The sequence below is a fragment of the Anolis sagrei genome, chromosome 5, assembly GCF_037176765.1.
Source record: "Anolis sagrei isolate rAnoSag1 chromosome 5, rAnoSag1.mat, whole genome shotgun sequence".
NCBI lineage: Eukaryota > Metazoa > Chordata > Lepidosauria > Squamata > Dactyloidae > Anolis > Anolis sagrei.
In genome coordinates this window covers 93,108,681-93,129,139 of record NC_090025.1, presented here as the reverse complement: position 1 = coordinate 93,129,139, position 20,459 = coordinate 93,108,681, and the positions used below count along the sequence as shown (strand labels likewise).

Genomic DNA, 20,459 nt, shown 5'->3' with positions numbered 1-20,459 from the left:
AAAGGAGCCAAACACAAGTAAAAGGTCCAAACAAGATTTATTAAAGTAACAAAAATAGCTTAGAAACACTTAACTCAGTGTATCTAGCAAGAAAAAAACGTCTGTAGCAAACTGCTATGCAAAAACGCAATTTGTAGAGTAATCCAGATTATACAGGAATATAATCTGGGATAACAAAAACTTTAAGCAAACTGCTTCAAAATCACAGAGTTCAATAAACACAATGTGGCAAGGTGGGAGCAAGCAAAAACATAGTCAGGAAACAGTCCAAAGTCGAGGCAAGTCCAAAAGCAGAAGTTAAGTCCAAAATGCGATGTCGTCATCCCAAAAACAGTCCGAAGTCAGCAAGGAAGTAGAAGTCAGCACTTACAGGATTCCAGTCAGTAGAAGCATGAAAGCACAGCAATCTGCAGTCCCAGGACCCAAGGCAAGAGTAATGGCAGCAACAAAGTCCCAAGCCCAATACAACACTTTGCCTACTGCAAAGTTCCAATAGTTTGATACCTTACTTTTATCCTATAACTCCTCATCAGAGGAGGAGCTGGACTCCACCCTGTCTTCATCACTCTCAGATGCCTTTGCTTCCACAGCTGCTCACCACCGCCCGTCCCTCCAACTTTTCCAGCGTCTATCAAGACTTAAATCACCCCATGTATTTCCAGGTTGCCAGTCTCCCAAAAACCGTTCAAACTCATCACTTGATGTGGGTTGTGTACATATGTCCCTGATCTCTTGTACACGGGTCCAATCTAGCCCATCCTCCTCTCCGCCATCACTCCCAGTCCCATCACTCCCTGTGAACCCCATGAAGTCTTCTTCCTCAGTTGGAGCATTAAGTATTTCACGGATTCACTTCCTTTCCCTTTCTTCATCTGACTTTTGCTCCCGAGTAACCCGTTTCAAGCCTCTACTCCCATCTCCCTTCTCCTCCATCTCAGAGTCTGTGAAACCTTTGAATGACTCAGTATCTGTAGGTGTCATGAATATCTCCCTAATTCTCTTCCTTTGCTGCTCTTGTTCCAGCACCTGAGCAGCCCTCTTTCCCCTTCTACTACTAGTGGTAGCTTGATTAGCACACTGTACTACAACACCACTACACTAAAATGAGCAGCCCATCAACACAAAACCATATGGACATAGTTTCACAAGGGTGTCTTCATATAGATATTATTTCAAATTCACCAGCTGCTGTTAGGACTTGACATTGTTCCCTAAGCTTGAGTATCCCACTGTGTGTTGGTGATCATGATAGTTTACATTCCAATTCTATGTTTGGCTGGGTTTTTTTTAAAAGTTGAAATAAAAGTTTTTATTTAAAAAATGCAGTTGATTATGATGATGATTAATGTATAAGAAGCACTTTAAAAACCTGGGATGTGCTATGTAAGTGCTAAGTATCATTGCTGTGGTTTGCTCTTTCCTCAAACTTAATAGCAAAAATGTAGCATTGGACCATATTAATGTAGAACCAATATATCTGTTGTGTGAATTCTGCTTTTACACTGACATGCAGAGTTTGTACCATATTGCAATGCCTGATAGTAATGGAGTAAATGATAAGATCAATCCAAATATAGGATGTGTTGAATTGCAGTTCCTCTCTTCAAAAACCTGATAAACATAGTTCTTTTTCAGAGTCTGGGGATCCTTGACCCATAATGCTTACTATTTTCAATAAATTAAAATCCTAAGGCTTTAAATCAAATATGGAAACAATATACTGTATATTTATATATCCCTGATATTGAAGTGCTGAGACTTGTATAACACATAAATGCACCGTTATGGAAAGTATGTGGATGGACATAAATTAGGAATTGGATATTGAATCATCTTTCATAATAAGTATCATTTTCTAACCACCAGATATATGTGCATTTATGAACTTGTACAAAATCCACATCCAAATGCTTTTTGCAATCTAAACCAAAGAAAAATAATGCATTAGGAAACACTTCATAGTGGAAGGAAATTTGTGGAGATAAAATAAGCTATTGCTTGCTAAGTGGGCTTTAGGGAGATGTTTAAAAGTAGGAGAGTGAAAGATTGGCTCAGAAGACAAACACCATGAAATTCAAAGTAAAAAATTACACGCACACACATATATGGTCAAGAATTCAGTTGAGAGAACTAGATTACAGCTTTGTAGAGAACAAGATAAAAAGAGGTAAATAATGATACACAAAACTTGGAGAAATATCAGTAGAGGAAGATATAAACTGGAACCTGGAAAGGGTTCTCCCCAGAAACCCATTAATGGCATACCCAGGGTCAGGGGGATTCTGGGAATTGTCATACAAAAAGGAACTTTTCTCAGTTTTGTATTATAGATATCACAGTATTGTGGTCCAAATAGTAAGGAGAAAAGTAAAAGAAAGAACAATTTCTGTAAATCTTTTCAAGGTGTTTCAAGAAACTACTTTCAACTATCTATTGCAGCGGTTCCCAACCTTTTTTGACCAGGGACCATTTGTCTGGGGACCACTTTGACCAGGGACCCCTCTCCAACATTAGTACCAAAAGGGTTACGAATCAGATTTTGGTCAACTATAGATTAGGTTAGGTTATTTGGGATACTGATTCAGAAAATTGCATTGGATAGACCACATCAGCTCTAGTTTCTGATACAAAATATGTGCCATCTAGTAGTCATCATCTGCTCACGCACAGAAAACCATGTTTAATAATCTAGAGCTGATGTGGTAGTAGTAATCTTTCATGAGTAGTCAGCCTCTCCCCACCTGACATCCCCGTTGCCTCATCACTATAAGAGGATTTCGTGAGACCAGTCACTCTCATTGCTGCATGGTTTCGAGGCAATGGTGAGGCCGCAGACCATATTTTCGTTCTTGCGGACCACTGCTGGTCCACAGATCCAAGGTTGGGAACTACTGATCTATTGAGTGAATTAACCCGAGAAATTGACCCAAGAACTTCATTGCTGTGCAGTGTTTTATAGCCAAACCAAGCCCTGACTTTGTTCATATATGGGCCCTTTAAAAACCTCATACTTAGAGGAGAAAGTGTAGGAACTGTGTTATCCTGTGTTATCTTTCCCAATCTTGTGGAATGGACAGCCATCCCATGTCCTTTCTGTAATACGGCAAGATAGGTCCTAAGTACAACAGCCTTAGTTTAATCTTCTCAGATTCTAATGAGAGTTCAAGATTGATTTGCTCTTTTTTAAAAAATGGGGGGGGGGGGAGAGATGAAAACTTGCTATATTGTTGTTGTGTGCCTTCAAGTCATTTCTGACTTACTGTGACCCTATAGCAAACCTATCGCAGGATTTTCTTGGTAAGATTTGTTTAGAGAGGGTTTACTATCGCTTTCCACTGAGGCTGAAAGAGGGGAAGGGGCGGCTCAACCCGTTACACAAAGTAAGCATTTGCAGTATAGTTGATTTTGCCCAGGGGCACTCTTGAGGCACTCTTGGTGGAAAATAGACCTTGACATATGTGAGTTGTAGTTACTGGGATGTATAGTTCACCTACAATCAAGGAGCATTCTGAACTCCACCAATGATGGAATTGAACCAAATATGGCACACAGAACTCCCACGATGAACAGAAAATATATATCAATGATTGGTTGGGGGGAGGGGCGCCAAAATACTGTTTGCTTATTGTTGAAAATTACCTAGGGCCGCCTTTGGAGAGGGGCGACTTGAACCCTTGTCTCCAGAGACATAATCCAGTGCCAAACCACTACACTGTCTGAAAAGATTTATCTCATTACTAGCCGTCCCCTGCCACGCGTTGCTGTGGCCCACATAGGGGTTCTGTGGCCCAATTCTATTGTTGGTGGGGTTCAGAATGCTCTGTGATTGTAAGTGAACTATAAATACCAGCAACTACAACTCTCAAATGTCAAGATTCTATTTTCCCCAAACTCCACCAAGTGTTCACATTTGGGAATATTGAGTATCCGTGTAGAGTTTGGTCCAGATCCATCATTGTTTGAGTCCACAGTGATCTCTGGATGTAGGTGAACTACAACTCCAAAACCAAGGGCACTGCCCACCAAACCCTTCCAGTATTTTCTGTTGGTCATGGAAGAACTGTGTGCCAAGTTTGGTTCAATTCCATTGTTGGTGGGGTTCAGAATGCTCTTTGATTGTAGGTGAACTATAAATCCCAGCAGCTACAACTCCCAAATGGCAAAAGCAATTTTTTTGAGTGAAGGACATACATTGGGTTGTTAGGTGTCTTGTGTCCAAATTTGGTGTCAATTCATCCAGTGGTTTTTGAGTTCTATTAATATCACAAAAGAACATTACATTTTTATTTATATAGATATATGATGCCATCTGTATGTAGTTCAGTCCTGATTTCTCCATTCAAGGATAACAGTGTTCTGTTATCCAGAAATCCAATCTCATTAATACCCTTAGAAGACTCATACAACACAAACAGCCAACCAGTCATTTTTCTTACATGAGAAAAGGAAGAAAGATTAAGATAAATACACTATTTAAATTGTGAATTTCATAGTCTTTATCGGTAATAGAGAGAAGGCTGGAGACCACCTTATGTACACTGAGCCTTTTCCCCTTAAGTCTTTCCTTGATTCTGGCTTAATTGTGCGAGTGCCTTTAGTTTCCCATAATTCCCTTCTGTTTTGTCAGTTAGACTGGATCTGAAAAAAATGACAAGGATGACCTTGATGTAAAGCAAATGTCCAGAGTCTAAATCATGTTATATAGAAGCAGCTGAGAGTGAAGATCTTAGCTTTGGTCAAATAAATAGCTTTAGTGCTTGGGGGAAATCAACCACTGCCAAACATTCGCATACCCCAGGTATTTCTGTAGAATTGTGTTCAACCTGCATGCAGTAAGTGGAAGAAAGCAGACAAGATGCTTTCTCTGACATACCAAAGCCCAATTACTTCTGATTGTTAGTGTGGAAGGAATGAGAATAGGACTGAACACAGAAGGGATCCAACTCTCCCTCTCAAGTCTGTCATGCTTAAAGTCCGCATTAGAGTTCAGAGTGGGGGGGGGGGGGCAAGGAGCTTTTTACTGCTTGTTTGCACTTCTTTTCCAGCTGGTTACTTAGCAGGTCAGCACCAGGATTGCTTTTATATTCCCATGTACTTTTCCTTTCCCAAGAAACTTTATGTTAGAACACAAGACTGTAATTCAGCTTGTGCAGGATGTTTGGCCTTTGCTTGGAGGTCCTCTCTGGATATAATTGCACTATGTAACACAATTTTTGTTCCTGGGTTATAAATGTCATTTTCTTATTGGTTCTATCATAGAAACATAAAAGTTTATTAAACAGCAAAAACTTCATTTTTATGGGACATCCTACAGCACATTTTGCTATAGTCTTTCAATGAATATCTCATAGAGCCTTTTCCAATTCAACATAGTTTGTGGCAGCCACAAAAACGAAGTTTCTGGAGTGTAACAATTACTTTCAAAGTAAGTACCTCACAATTAAACAGGAAATAGCACTTTCAAACCAGGAACAGAATTTGCTTTTCATATTTTCTTACATAGTGCTTTATCCTGCCTAGGTAATTGTAATGAATCCCTTACCTTAGCTGGCTGGCTGAACCCTAAGGGAGTGGGCCGGGCAAAGCCACAGTGTCCATTTTAGAAAAGGGAGCTGGGTGGAAGCCATTTTAGTTAGGTTTTCCTTGAGGGGATGTGTTCAAGTCTTAGAGGGAAAATAAGGAGGCTAGGATTGGCTAGAAAGATGGGGGTGGAGCCTAAGTGGTCTAGAGGAAAAAAGTGTCCTTTTAAAACAGAGGCTTAAAGTCCCAGTTAGGTTTAGTCAGTTGTCAGTTGTGAAAGGACCAAGACAGAGACATCTCCAGCTCATCCCCTGTTTGGGTATCAGCCAGCACGTCAACAACTTAAATCTAGAAATAGTTTTCTAAGATCTACAGAGACACTCGCTGGAACACCTCAGCAAGCGAGAGTCCAAAAGTGGCAGAACCTCAACCAATGGCTGATACCAAATGAGAGACTCCCCCCTGGGCACACAGAAAACTGGGCAACTTGGAAGGCGCTGAACAGACTGCGCTCTGGCACCACAAGATACAGAGCCAACCTCAAGAAATGGGGCTACAAAGTGGAATCCACGACATGCAAGTGTGAAGAGGAGCAAACCACTGAACACCTGCTGCAATGCAATCTGAGCCCTGCCACATACACAATGGAGGACCTTCTTGCAGCAACACCAGAAACACTCCAAGTGGCCAGCTACTGGTCAAAGGACATTTAATCAACTATCAAACTCACCAATTTTGTATTCTTTCTGTTTGTTTGCTTTGTTCTGTTAGAAATGTAATATAATTGACTGATTGCCCTGACACAACAAATAAAAGTTGTCATTTGGTGTTAGAGAGAGCAGTTGAAAAGTTGGTGTTAGTTCAGAGCGAGTTTGCTTCTAGAGAAGAAGATTGGGTTAGTCTTTTGTGAGGCATTCAGAGTAGCTATAGTAAATAGCTAAAATATTGTGGTGGAGCAGTACCCAGTTAGTGGACTGTTCATTCCAAGGGAAGTCTAGTTCAGAGTATTTTTGCCTAGATTCCTAAGGGGCGGTTTTGGGAGTTACTTTCAGAGATTAATTTCCTGAAGTAATTTTCTGTGGTGGAACTTTGAACACTTGAAATCCAGAAGAGTTTAAGATTTTACTCTAATCCAGCCACAAACTTTTCACACCAGTATTTTCTGAAAGCATTAAGCATTTGTACCTGAATTGTTTCAAGCTTGTTCAATAAACATTCTTGTTCTTTTATTAACTTATACCAGCCTCAATGTGTGTACCTTTGTGACAGCTTCACAGCAACCCCTAAGAAACTATAGTGGCACGGTGTGTGTTACAGAACAAACTCACAATATTACCTCAGCCTGATTAATATTAGAATGGTGGCAGCGGAATTCATTTCAAGAAGCATTTTGAGTCTCTCAGTTCTAGTGTTTCCCAGTTCCTACCTTTTAAAAGGCTAAGTGTCTTTCCCTTTCTCTGCTCTAATCTCCCCTGATATTGGCATAATCAGTGGGTTATATTCCAACAATTAAATTAAAGAGAAATTTAGATGTATAGCTGTTTCAACAACCATACTCCCTCTTCCTTTTGACGGCTTTATATTTTTGGTGAACATCGATGTTCATATTTTAGGAGGTACCTGTGCTTTATAGTAATCAATACAGTCTTCTGGAGAATTATGGTAGTGGGATATGTAAAGATTCTGTGTTCAAATCCTGTAGCCCAAACCTGGCAGATTTTCTCTCCGTGATATTAGTGACACATTCTTCAGAAGAATCATTCCAGAAGGGAAGGCTGACATGAACAGAGGCACCTCTGGGGTGGATCTAGAATGGAGTTATAGAGGTCTTTCAGACTGAAAGGAAACCATCTAGGGAAGAGAACTGATGGGGCGACAAGATACAAACATCATATTAGGAAGTCCATTTGATTCAGCAAGCGCTTTCAAAATACCAACAGCAGATACTATTGTCAGGACATCACCTTTCCATGTATAATGAGTGGAAGCTTTGCTTTTTTCATGCTAAGCCAAATGAAAATCAACATGGCACTCTTTGTGATATTAAATGTCAAGAGAAATACATTTGCATAGCTCAAGGCCAAAGCTACCCACATTAGATACTGTGGCCTGTGCTGAAGAGCTTGTGGCCTCAGAAATGAGATCTCTTCCCCAAAGGTCTCATTAAGCCGATCAAGGCCGTATTGCCAACATCTTTAGTTTAAGTCCATGATTGGCATAGATAATTATTCTTTTAAGGTCACCTCAAAATTGTTTGTAGTAAATTTAAAAGCAGGGAATTCCTTAAGATCCAGGTTTCAGTGCCTTGCTTAAAAGGCACCTTATCTTGCTTTTTCTTGCACTTTGATCTTAGTCTAGCTAAAAGTTACGTCAGTGAATGGAGATCACACTATTTATGTTACTAACAGTTACTGGAGATAAAATTGTGTTCTCTTGGGCAGACATTTATGCTAGGGAAAATATAGCATCTACAGATAAAACAAAAATGGCTATTCTGCCTCTTTATGTTTATTATATTACGGGGATAAATTAACAGGGAATAATTAAAGTTCTGGTTTTCTAAGCATAAAAGATTCCTTCAAAGATTCTCCATGGAGTTGGAACCTGGAATATTGTGTCCAATTCTGGGCACCACAATTGAAGAGAGATATTGACAAGCTGGAATGTGTCCAGAGGAGGGCGACTAAAATGATCAAGGGTCTGGAAAAAAAAGCCCCATGAGGAGCAGCTTAAGGAGCTGGGCATATTTAGCCTGAAGAAGAGAAGGCTGAGAGGAGATATGATAGCCATGTATAAATATGTGAGAGGAAGTCACAGGGAAGAGGGAGCAAGCTTGTTTTCTGCTTCCCTGGAGACTAGGATGCGGAACAACGGCTTTAAACTACAAGAAAGGAGCTAAAAGGGCATTAGGGGAAGAGAATTGGATGACATACCAACAGTTATTAACAAAGAATGCGGAGGGAAATCTAATATTAAAATCATTAGAGGAAATCCAAAATATGAGCAAAAACATATCGTGGCTAAATTATTATCAAATATACCAAGATTATAAAGAAGATGCAAAAGTAGGATTTAATCAGACCCAGGGAATATGGGAGAGGATACTAGGAAAACAAAAAAAAATGATTAAAATACTTTACCAACAATTATTGGCTTGGGATACAGAAGAGGAGCAAGTTAAAAACTGCCAAGTAAAATGGGCAAAAGATGTAGGCCACAGTATACTGATAAGAGAATGGGAGGAAATTTGGAATCATAAATTAAAATATGTAGAAGCCAGTGATCTGCGTGAGAACTGGTACAAGATGTTCTACCGATGGCACTACACACCAGAAAAATTGGCAAAATTTAATAAAACTGCATCAAATAAATGTTGGAAGTGCGGAAGGGAAATCGGAACTTTTTATCACCAATGGTGGACGTGTAAAAAAATAAAAAAGTTTTGGAAGAATATACACCAAGCCTCTCAAAAAATTCTGAAGACCAGCTTCCCACAAGCACCAGAGATATACCTATTGGGAATTATAAACACAAAAATCGACAAGAACCAGGACAAGGAACTCTTTTTACTTAGCACCGCTGCAAGACTAGTCTTGGCCAGAGCATGGAAATCAAAAGAAACTCCAAGTCTGGAAGATTGGATCCTAAAGGTTTTAGATATCATTCAAATGGACTGCCTTTCACAAAGATTGAAAGAAACAAACAAAAGAACAAGCTGGATAGGATTCAAAGACTTTATTAGAGCAAGGGGGATCCCACTACAAATAGATCTGTCTTGCATTTAAAAATGATGAACTCTAAAAGAAATACGGTTGGCAGGACAACAAGACGATACGAGATGAAGATTTCTGGAAGATTTTTTGGGAAGTCACGACACCCCCTCCCCACCCTCACCCCAACCCCAACCCCCCCTCCCCCCCCCCCCCCCACATCCCCTGACATACCTTCTCTGTACATACACGAAAACTCAATAAAAATTTATTTTAAAAAAAAAACTACAAGAAAGGAGATTCCATCTGAACTTCAAGAAGATCTTCCTGACTGTGAGAGCCATTCAGCAGTGGAACTCTCTGTCACGGAGTGTGGTGGAGGCTCCTGGAAGCTTTTAAACAGAGGCTGGATGGCCATCTGTCAGGGGTGCTTTGAATGCAATATTCCTGCCTCTTGGCAGGGGGGTTGACTGGATGCCCCATGAGGTCTCTTCCAACTCTTTGATTCTATGAACCCCTTTAAATAAAGATAATTATTTGTCTGGAAATACATGCAGTGTTTGTTTTGTTGACACCAGCACATCAAGAGCTTGCCAGCAAGCCTTGTCATTTGCATATCACTGAAGAATTGGATTTTCTTTATGGCATGCAAAATTCATGAAAACCACTTTGTTTGTGTGCTTTTGGTGTCCAATAAACCATCAGGTGTCCAATAAGCAACACCAGAGGCACTCCAAGTGGTCGGATACTGGTTAAAGGACATTTAATCAACTACCAAGCTTTCAAACTTTGTGTTTTGTCCGTTGGTTTGTTTTGCTAAAAATGTAATACAAATGTCTGGTTGCTCCTGGCACGATAAATAGCCATCAGAAGTGAGCAGTAGATGTTGTTGGGTTGCAACTGCACGCATTCTTCACTATTGACTGCACTGGCCTGGTCTGAAGGGAGCTATCATCTAAACAAGATCTGGAGGGCCAAACTTGACTCTTCCCAGAATTATATAGTTTTTAAAAGCATGTGCCATGCCTTCATGGTAGATATAGGAAATACAATATTGCCCCCTGGTGTCTAAAAGATACATCTTATTTGCTCAGCTAAGGAAGTTGATAACACTTGGCTAATAGTTCATTCAACTATACAGCCCCCTTCTTACCCCCACCCCCCCCCCCAAAAAACTCCCAAAAACAAACCTTGATATTTCCATTTTGTGTAAAAGACACCATTTTCTACACAAGGTGATGGGATTGTAACTGAAAAGAGCCTTTGTGTAAGTTCTTCCCATTTATACTCAGACATGTACGTTTATGTATTTTTATTTATTTCTGGTATTTCTATCCCGTTCCTTCTCAACCCCCGAAAGGGGACTCAGGACGGCTTACATTGGGCAGCAATTTGATGCCACTACATGTAACAGAGCGATATAATAACAATTAAAACAATAAGTAAAACATTCATTAAAACAGTAAAAACAGTATTAATAGCCGCATTTATTTATTTGTTTGTTTGTTTGTTTATTTATTTGCTATATTTCTATACCGCCCTTCTCAGCCCGAGGGTGACTCAGGGCGGTTTACAAACTCATGGCGGCGCATCATCATTCCAGTCAATTCTGTATCCAATTCCATGTCCAAAGTGCTATCTATGTCTGTTGTCCAAAAGCTTTGTCCCAGAACCACGACTTCAATTTCTTCCTAAATGACAGGAGGGACGGAGCTGATCTTACCTCAGTGGGAAGGGAGTTCCACAGGCGAGGGGCCACAACCGAGAAGGCCCTGTCTCTCATCCCCGCCAGATGTATTTGTGACACTGGCAGGAGCAAGAGCAGGGCCTCCCCGGATTATATTAAACTGTGAAGCAAGACATAGAGCAGTGGTTCTCAACCTGGGGTGCCCAGATGTTTTTTCATGATTGATGATTGCTTTTCCAGAGGCAAGGCAGCTTCCTTGTAGATTTCCCCCAAGGAGAGGGGAAGGGGGCAAAAGGGTCACTGCAAGATCAAATACATGAAGGGAAATATAGAAATACAGGAGAAAATATGAACATACAGAAATCATAATACAGAGAGTAAACTCAACTACCTTCCCCCAGTGTCCATAGTTCATATTATTCATAGGAAGATCCATAAAGGGAAATATCCATGAGGGGGAAAGAGAGTCCCTTGTTTGTGAGATGGGGGACCATCAGGAGCCCAGGTGTGCCTCAGATGGAAAAATTCAAATACTTTTGTGGCATGATTTTCAGTAATAAATTGGTTACTTTCTGCTGTAAACATATGAAAATAGAGCATAAAGCCTTGATTAAATGATACACACCAAACTGACCAAGGCTTAACCCTTATTATCCAGTCTGGTGTCCTTGCCCTTAGCAAAACTATAAGTTACTATCTCTTATGGGGGGGGGGGGGGGGGTAATGTTCGACTTCAATAGTTCAGTTCAGTTCACAAAGCAACATTCTACTTTTTATGGCAAACTGGATGAACAGATGGTAGAATTTGGAAAAGTAGTTTCTGGAGAAGTTGTGACTGTGCAGTGGTTGAAGAAACCACAGACTTGTTTGAATTATAGACAGTTTACAAAATTATCTTAATAAAGGTGATACTCCAGATAATGTTGGACTTTAACATGCATTACCTTTGGCTCAAGCTGGAGTCCAACAACAGCAGGAGAGCTACACAATTCCTATCTCAGTGTTATAAAAATGTCTTCAAAAAGTTAGCAAGAGCATAGAAAACAATTGTATCCAGTGCTTGCACTTTAACCACGGTTGTGACAAACTGCAGATTCAGCACTCCGGTAACAGGTTTTTAGTTATTTTTATTTTATATTCAAGGGTCATTTCTCCATTTCATCATTTTTTCAAAAGTCATTTCAAAAGCAATTACTCTCCCCTTTGTGGAAGCAGTTATTTCTTAAGAAGCAAAACAGCATGACTGTCAAGGACCAGGAATGTGGAGAAAAATCCTAAAATATTTATGAAGGTATAAATCAATTTCTGAAATAAAACAAACATTAATGCTTTTCATGTTGACTAGGACTTTCGTATGCAGCAGTGCTGATTGATTGTATGTTAAGGGACGCACAGTTATTTCAAGAGTCATAACACAATCATTAAAACAAGCCCTGAAGAGTCTACTGATTTCTCATCATCATCATCATAAGACTTGTGGCTGCAGTTTCATTCCTGTATTTATACGAGTTCTTTGTTTATTTCTAGGTTCTACATTGAAAGCATCTCCTACTTAAAAGACAATGCAACCATTGAATTGTTTTTCTTAAATGCAAAGTCTTGTATTTACAAGGTAAGCCCTTGAGTTTTCTTCTTCTGTTATTGATATTGAACAGATATTTTGGGATGTGTGTTTTTCTATAGACTCAAAAGGCCAGAATGGTGGGTAAACCCACTAATTCAGTGGGAACTTGATCAGTCCACTTTGAAAAAGTACTGATCTAGCAAATTTCCAGTGATGCAAAGGATTTAGGCAAAATAGGATCTCCTCCACCTTTGTAGTTCAGTGCATATATCGAGAGTGGTTATTGCAAATATCAAACATCCCTAATTAATATTTACCTTTCATAAAGATGTTAAATGCAAGGATCCCTGCCTTCAACAAATAGAGCCCTCAGTGGCACAATGGGTTAAACCAGGGGTCCTCAAACTAAGGCCCGGGGGCCAGATACAGCCCTCCAAGATTATTTACCCGGCCCTCCCTCAGGTTCAACCTAAGTCTGAAACTACTTGAAAACACACAACAACAACAACAATCCTATCTCATCAGCCAAAAGCAGGCCCACATTACCCATTGAAATACTAATAAGTTTATATTTGTTAAAATTGTTCTTCATTTAATTATTGTATTGTTTTAAAGTGGTTTTTTTTTTTTTGCACTACGAATAAGATACGTGCAGTGTGCAAAGGAATTCTTTCATGTGTTTTTTTCAAATTATAATCTGGCCCTCCAACAGTTTGAGGGACTGTGACCTGGCCCTCTGTTTAAAAAGTTTGAGTACCCATGAGTTAAACCCTTGTGCCAGCAGGACTGCTGACCGACAGGTCGGCAGTTCAAATCTGGGGAGAGCCTAGAAGAATATACTATACATACAAAACTACTAGTGTACAGAATTGTAGCAATATGAGTGCCACCCTGGATGAACCTGGAAGTACCCGATTTGCCCCATCCCCCGCCCCAGTTTCCCCCCTTCCCTCTCCTCCTTCCCCCCTTTTTTTCTTTTCTTCTCTTTTTACTCTTTCTCCCTCTCTCATTTTTTTCTTTCTTCTCCTCCCTTTCTTCCTTGCCACCCTTCCCTTCACCCCCCCAACTCTCCTACTGTGTCCACCTCTTGTTTTTAATGTAAGCTTGTAAAATAAAAATCAATCAAAATATTTTCAAAAGAAATCTGGGGAGAGCAGGTAGAGCTCCCTCTGTCAGCTCCAGCTCCCCATGTGGGGACATGAGAGAAGCTTCCCACAAGGATGGTAAAACATCAAACATCCAGGCATCCCCTGGGCAACATCCTTGCAGACAGACAATTCTCTTACACTAGAAGTGACTTGTAGTTTCCCAAGTTTCTCCTGCCACGGAAAAAAAGAGCAACAAATCACCTTGAAGATTCAGCAAAGTGCTCTTTTCCAAACAGGAGAAAATACAATCACTTTGGACTGCTAGGCAGCAGTCATTTTCTGGAATATGTGGCTTAATCTGTAAATAAAAAAGTCCTTGAATGGGTTTGAGGCTTTGAATTCTATGGCTTTCAAGATCTATGTTTTTCTGAATATATGTACACAATTCTAGTTTGCTTGCTTGGCATAGTATCAAGGTTGTTGGCAAATGAGAAGTCAGCAGGGCTGCAAATTTAGCCTGTGGTTGTTAGAACTCATTTCAAGGCATTCATCTGAAGAGGGCAGTATTGTCACTGAATCATCCATGGGGACAATACTAATCCATATCATTCCCAGTGGGCCATTGAAGTTGTGTGAATTAGTTGAAAACTCTTGATCTGCGCCATAACAAAAATGTTTAAGTGCATTGCTGACTCAATAGTTTCTTGCTACGTTGTTTGACCTTACGATGTTTTGAACAAAGGCATAGCCCTCCTGTTACTGATTGCTTAAAACAAAACTGTTCCAAATAAAGAATACCATATAACATTTTGCCAGATGAGTAGCTCCTTGGCAGTAAGCTAGAATACGAGATATATTATAGAATACCAAGGATTCACAGCTGCTTTGCTTTACAAAGAAGGAGATCCCTTGAGAGGAAGGAAAACAGCTGGGAACATGTGGTTGAAGGGATTTAAATTTACATTATGTTATGATTTTACAATGATTTTTTACAAAATGATGGTGGTAACATGTCACCAAATAACATATCTAGAATCTGTAAAAGAGTTTCCAATGTGTGTTGTAGATATGAGCAACATGGGGTGGGGGTGGGGGGACATTTTATCATTGGGCTTGTCTATCTAAGGTTGGCAGTTCGAAGCCTGGGTCAGGGTGAGCTCCTGGCCTTTAGGCCAGTGGTTCCAAAGCAAAAAAGAAGTGAGTAAATGAATAGGTACTGCTTAAAAGTGGAAGAGGTATTTTAAGGCACCCCTAAAAGGCAAAATGCCAGGCGATCCGACCAAAAAAGGAGGAAGTTTACCAATCTTTGGCAGGGAGATGTAATGACAGCACCCACTCGTAACTGGAACTGAGCACAAGCTTCTGAGATACCAAGGACGGGGGAAAGCCTGTGTATACCTCCTTCTGTGTACAATTGTCTGTCTTGTCCGTATAAAACGGCATTGAATGTTTGCTGTAGATGTATGTTCTGTGATTCTCCCTGAGTCTCCTTCAGGGTGAGAAGGGCTGAATATAAATACTGTAAGTAAGTAAATAAATAAAGGACATGAAAAAGCTAAAAAAATAACAGGGTCAAACATATACATCAATTAAGAGGATTTTTAAGATTTATTTATTTACAGCTTTTATATTCCGCCCTTCTCACCGCGCAGGGGACTCAGGGCAGATTACAGTGTACACATATATGGCAAACATTCAATGCCAATTTTTGACATACAAACATATACAGACATACACAGAGGCTATTTAACTTTTTCTGGCCGCCAGGGAAGCTGTCGCTTTCATTGTCCATCTGCGACGCTGATGAAGCACCTCCGCATTCCCCGCATGCTTCCCCGCTGGAATGCTTTGCTGGAGTCTTCTTTATGGCCTCAAAAGTCAGTTAATTTAGCCTCCCCACACTTTAAGGTGGTACCTAATTTTCCTACTTGACAGATGCAACTGTCTTTAGGGTTGCAAAGGTCGACAACAGGCTACACACAATTGTTTGGAAACCCACGGGGAAGCATGCGGGGAATGCGGAAGTGCTTCATCAGCGTCGTAGATGGACGATGAAAGCGACAGATCCCCTGGCGGCCAGAAAAAGTTAAATAGCCTCTGTGTATGTCTGTATATGTTTGTATGTCAAAAATTGGCACTGAATGTTTGCCATATATGTGTGCACTGTAATCCGCCCTGAGTCCCCCGTGGGGTGAGAAGGGTGGAATATAAAAGCTGTAAATAAATAAAATACTAAACTACAAACCCCAGAATTCTGCAGGGGGCAGAAACCAGATGTAAAGTGGATTCATTCTCTACTGTGATTAAGTAGTAACGCAGATCATGATGCATTTGAAGAAACCCATATTTTAAATTCATCCATGGGAAGTATCCAGCACAAGAGACTGTGCACTATGTTGCTTACACAAGCATCCTGGAGGATTAGGGCCTGAAGAACAATCCGTATTTTGTAGTTAAGATTTTGCCTGAAATGTGATATTTGGGAGATTACTCAGGTAGAAGCTGAAAAACAAGGAAAGGACATACAGTTGTGCTTTCCTCTAATGTCTTTTACATCACTGAGGGTAACATGAGAATCCAGCAAATATTTACTGAAGTAAAATAGCTGTTTGCAGTTTCAGTGTCCTCTTTAAAACCTTTTTAAAAAAATTACCCAACATTTTATCAACCACATGCTCATGTGACCTGCGTTTATGGATGCTCTTTGTGCTTGCAACTTTCAGCCTAGAGGCACATTTCAGATAAAAGAATGGGTTTGTAGTTAAAACGAAGGCAGAGGTGGAGTAGTGCTGAATTTGATTCCCTGCTTTGTCTTGTTACCACCCCCTCTCTGCATGCCTTTGGGACAGAAAGGGAGGAAAGAGGGAGATTGGTTAATTTACTCCGTGCCATAGCTGTACTGTGGGAACTATCTGATTTCCTTTCTCCCAAGGTGTTTGTGAATGGACTGTCTTATATTACACTTGTGAGCTCTGCCTGCAATGCAAATTAATAACATGGCCTTGCCTCTTATCTATTAGACCTCTTAGGCCTGCTCACCCCATAAATCACAATCGTGCTGCTGCTCAGAGAGAGAAGTAAATCCAAAAGGAGTGGGAGTCATTTCTAAATAGTGTTCATAATCATCCGTAGGGGAAATCATAAAATCCAGGAGCAGAGCTTGGGAAAACAACTTCCAGAATCATCCAAACAACACTGTAATTGGACATGCTGACTGTGGAATTTGTGATTTGTAGTCCAAAAAGAAACACTTTTGCCCAGCCATGAACTCGGGAAATAGCTTTCGGCAAGCTATTTTCACTCTTAGTTCTGCTTATGGGCTGAAATAATGCTGACCTCTTACAGAGTCACTTTAAGAAGTATTGGGATAATCCCTGATGTCGTCTAAACACTCTTAAAAAGAGTTAGAAGACTGCTTGGTGGTGATGGTATTCTTGTGTCATTAATCTGATATTTAGCTGATATTTGTGGGACTTTGCTTTCAGGACTTTTGAAATTGCTAGCAATTTTACATGGCATTTAAAGTGACAACTCATTCATGCGCAATTGTAAACCCTTTGCAAGTGGCTTTGAGCAACGTAATCCAACAGATCCAGGGAAAATGCATGCCGGTCATTTCTGCATTTAGCTGAGCGTGCGGGATCATGTTGAATGAAAAGGAAACTGCAAAAGGAGATGACATAGGCTATGGTCGTTCATGTGGCCCACACAATTTGCCCTTTGGACATCAATGCTCCAGCCAAACAGTTTTTACTGCATTAAGCCATTTGACCGTAATTATTGTATTCAAAATAACTTCTGAATAGATTTTCATTATACAGGTTTCAGAGAGGGGAATGGGCCATGTTTCAGACAATTCCCTCCTCAGTCTAAGTTTGGGGAAGCTAAACGCAGAGGAAGGGAGATGCATTTTGTTTATCATCACTTATTTAAAATTTCCAAAGCTGAGTTCATGTCACTTTTCTTGATCCAGATACCGCAGGGGTCAGATGAAGATATTTGCTCTTTCAAATGGAGAAGCAAGTGGTACTCACCTGGACTTAGATGTGGTGTTCTAAGCTTCCTAAATTTATTTGACACATGAGGCAGGAGGTCCCACAAGCACATCTACCCATTTATGGCAGTAAAAATAATGAGGCCAAATATACATTCAACGTTGTTGGTTGTTGTTTTTTTTCTCATGACGTTTGTTGTTGTTCATTCATTCAGTCATTTCCGACTCTTTGTGACTTCATGGACCAGTCCACGCCAGAGCTCCCTGTCGCTCGTCGCTTTAAGGTCAATCCAGACACTTCAAGGATACCGTCCATCCATCTCGGCCCCTCTTCTTTTTTTCCTTCCATTTTCCCCAGCATAATTGTTTTCCCTAAGCTTTCCTTTCTTCTCATAATGTCGCCAAAGTACTTCATCTTGGCCTCTACTATCCTTCCCTCCAATAAGCAGTCGAGCTTTCTTTCCTAAAGTATGGACTGGTTGGATCTTCTCGCTGTCCAAGGCACTCTCAGCACTTTCCTCCAACACCACAGTTCAAAAGCATCACTCTTCCTTCGCTCAGTCTTCCTTATGGTCCAGCTTTCACATCCGTAGGTGACTATGGGGAATACCATTGCTTTAACTATGCGGATCTTCATTGCCAGTGTGATGTCTCTTCTCTTCACTATTTTATCGAGATTGGACATTGCTATCCTCCCAAGTAGTAAGCGTCTCCTGATTTCCTGGCTGCAGTCTGCGTCTACAGTAATCTTTGCACCTAAAAATACAAAGTCTGTCACTGCCTCCACGTTTTCTCCCTCTATTTAACAGTTGTCAATCATCTTTGTTGCCATAATCTTGGGTTTTGTTGATGTTTAGTTGCAACCCAGCATTTGCACTTTCTTTTTTTTACTTTGATTAGAAGGCTACTCAGCTCCTCCTCACTTTCACCCATCAAAGTGGTGTCATCTGCATATCTAAGGTTATCCTTAGGTGTCTCCTCCCTAGCAATAGAAAAATAGAGAAATGTTTGTGTATTTTATTATTTTTACTACGTAGCTAACGCAACTACCCCTGAGTGTGTTTCTTAGCAAAAGCAGTTCAGTGAGAAACATCTCCGTTGCAACTTTTGATTAATTTTGTGAAATAATTTGCCAGCAAGCGCTAACTTATGGATTCCTATGGAAAAAGTAAGCCTTTCTTGGAATGTTAACCCATATAAAGAACTCACAGCTATAGTTGGGGTCCTAATGAAGTGGTGCCTTCATCTCCCGACAACAGAGTGGCAGGAGTGTTTTGTGAGTATATCAGTAGGGAAGCCATCTGGGGCACAGAGCCAATGGACTATGTGAATGTTGCGATGAGTATCTATAAAGAGAACTTTGCTGAATGAAGGGCATAGAGCAGGAAGAGCAAGGAACTACTTGGGCTGATGCAGCAATAACACCATACACACCTTCCTGGGGAGGCCAGATATGCTCACTCAGCTCACTTGTGATCACATGGCGAGTGTGGTTAGCGCTTTGTTTTGATTTCTAGAGAAAGCACCTTTGGGAATCATTCTAGCAAAAAACCTCAGGCTGTGGTATGTCCATTTCTGAAGGATGAAGATTAATGTAACTGCTGAATGTAAAGCCATTACACTTTTATTGTTTTGTTTTTTTTTTGTACTGTGAGAATGGCAGTAAATGCAGCCTATATAAATAACTTTAAATAAGGAAGTCCCTGCCTTTCTCTGTAAGCTGCTTTAATCTATATTTTCTTAACTCCTTTTATTTTGTGCAGTAAAACCTACGGCTGGCCTTCACAAGTTCTATAATTCTCTTTCTCTCTTGTTAGTCATTGTGCCTAAAATCCCCTCCCAGGACTACCTTCCAACAATCATAATCATATCATAGAATCAGAGTTGGAAGAGACCTCATGGGCCATCCAGTCCAACCCCCTGCCAAGAAGCAGGAAAATTGCATTCAAAGAACCCCTGACAGATGGCCATCCAGACTGTTTAAAAGCTTCCGAAGAAGGAGCCTCCACCACACTCCGGGGTAGAGAGGTCCACTGCTGAATAGCTCTCATAATCAGGAAGTTCTTCCTAATGTTCAGATGGAATCTCCTTTCTTGTAGTTTGGAGATATTGTTCCACATCCTAGTCTCCAGTGCAGAAAAAACAAGTTTTCTCCCTCCTCCCTATGACTTCCTCTCACATATTTATACATGGCTATCATGTCTCCTCTCAGCCTTCTCTTCTTCAGGCTAAACATGCTCAGCTCTTTAATCCGCTCCTCCTGGGGCTTGTTCTCCAGACCTTTGATCATTTTAGTCGCTCTCCTCTGGACACATTCCAGCTTGTCAATATCTCTCTTGAATTGTGGTGCCCAGAATTGGACACGATATTCCAGGTGTGGTCTAACCAAGGCAGAATAGAGGGGTAGCATGACTTCCCTGGATCTAGACACTATGCTCCTATTGATGCAGCCCAAAATCCCATTAGCTTTTTTTGCCACCGCATCAATGTTTTAGCCTAGCTTCTGATAGGTGCATCATTTTTTTCTGAATTAGAAATGAAAGTGCACTGTAGCATCTCCGGGTTGTGACCCAGAAATCCACTTTCCACTACTCTGCAGCGTGCTTGTCTGTACTTTGCTCAATTATGTTGTAATTAAGTTCTCTTTTTATCCTGTTCTGTCTGGAATGTAATTATTGTTCTTTAGAGCATCTCATTTGTAAAGCCATGACTTCAAAATTTCTGCCATAAGAATAACAATACATAGTAGCAATACTGGTTATAATATACTAGCGGTCCCCTGCCATGCGTTGCTGTGGCCCAGTCTGGTGATCTGGAAAATAAAGTAATGAGAAACTCTTGGCTTCTAATAATTTAATGTCTTTATGCTTGTGGGTAAACAGTATTTCTTGCTGTT

The 20,459-nt window shown here is 40.5% G+C and overlaps 1 protein-coding gene across 6 annotated transcripts in view; it reads left to right on the top strand.

The window, feature by feature from the left end:
• Positions 1 to 20,459, top strand: part of FRMD4A (FERM domain containing 4A) — a 511,564-nt gene that overhangs the window by 359,177 nt on the left and 131,928 nt on the right. For 5 of the 6 annotated variants that reach the window (XM_067468889.1, XM_067468890.1, XM_060778219.2 and 2 more), the window contains one exon: positions 12,445 to 12,529. The exons of the other annotated variant lie outside the window; for it this stretch is intronic. In XM_067468889.1, coding sequence (XP_067324990.1) covers positions 12,445 to 12,529 — 85 coding nt within the window. The remainder of the gene's footprint in view (positions 1 to 12,444; positions 12,530 to 20,459) is intronic. 6 annotated transcript variants of the gene reach the window in all.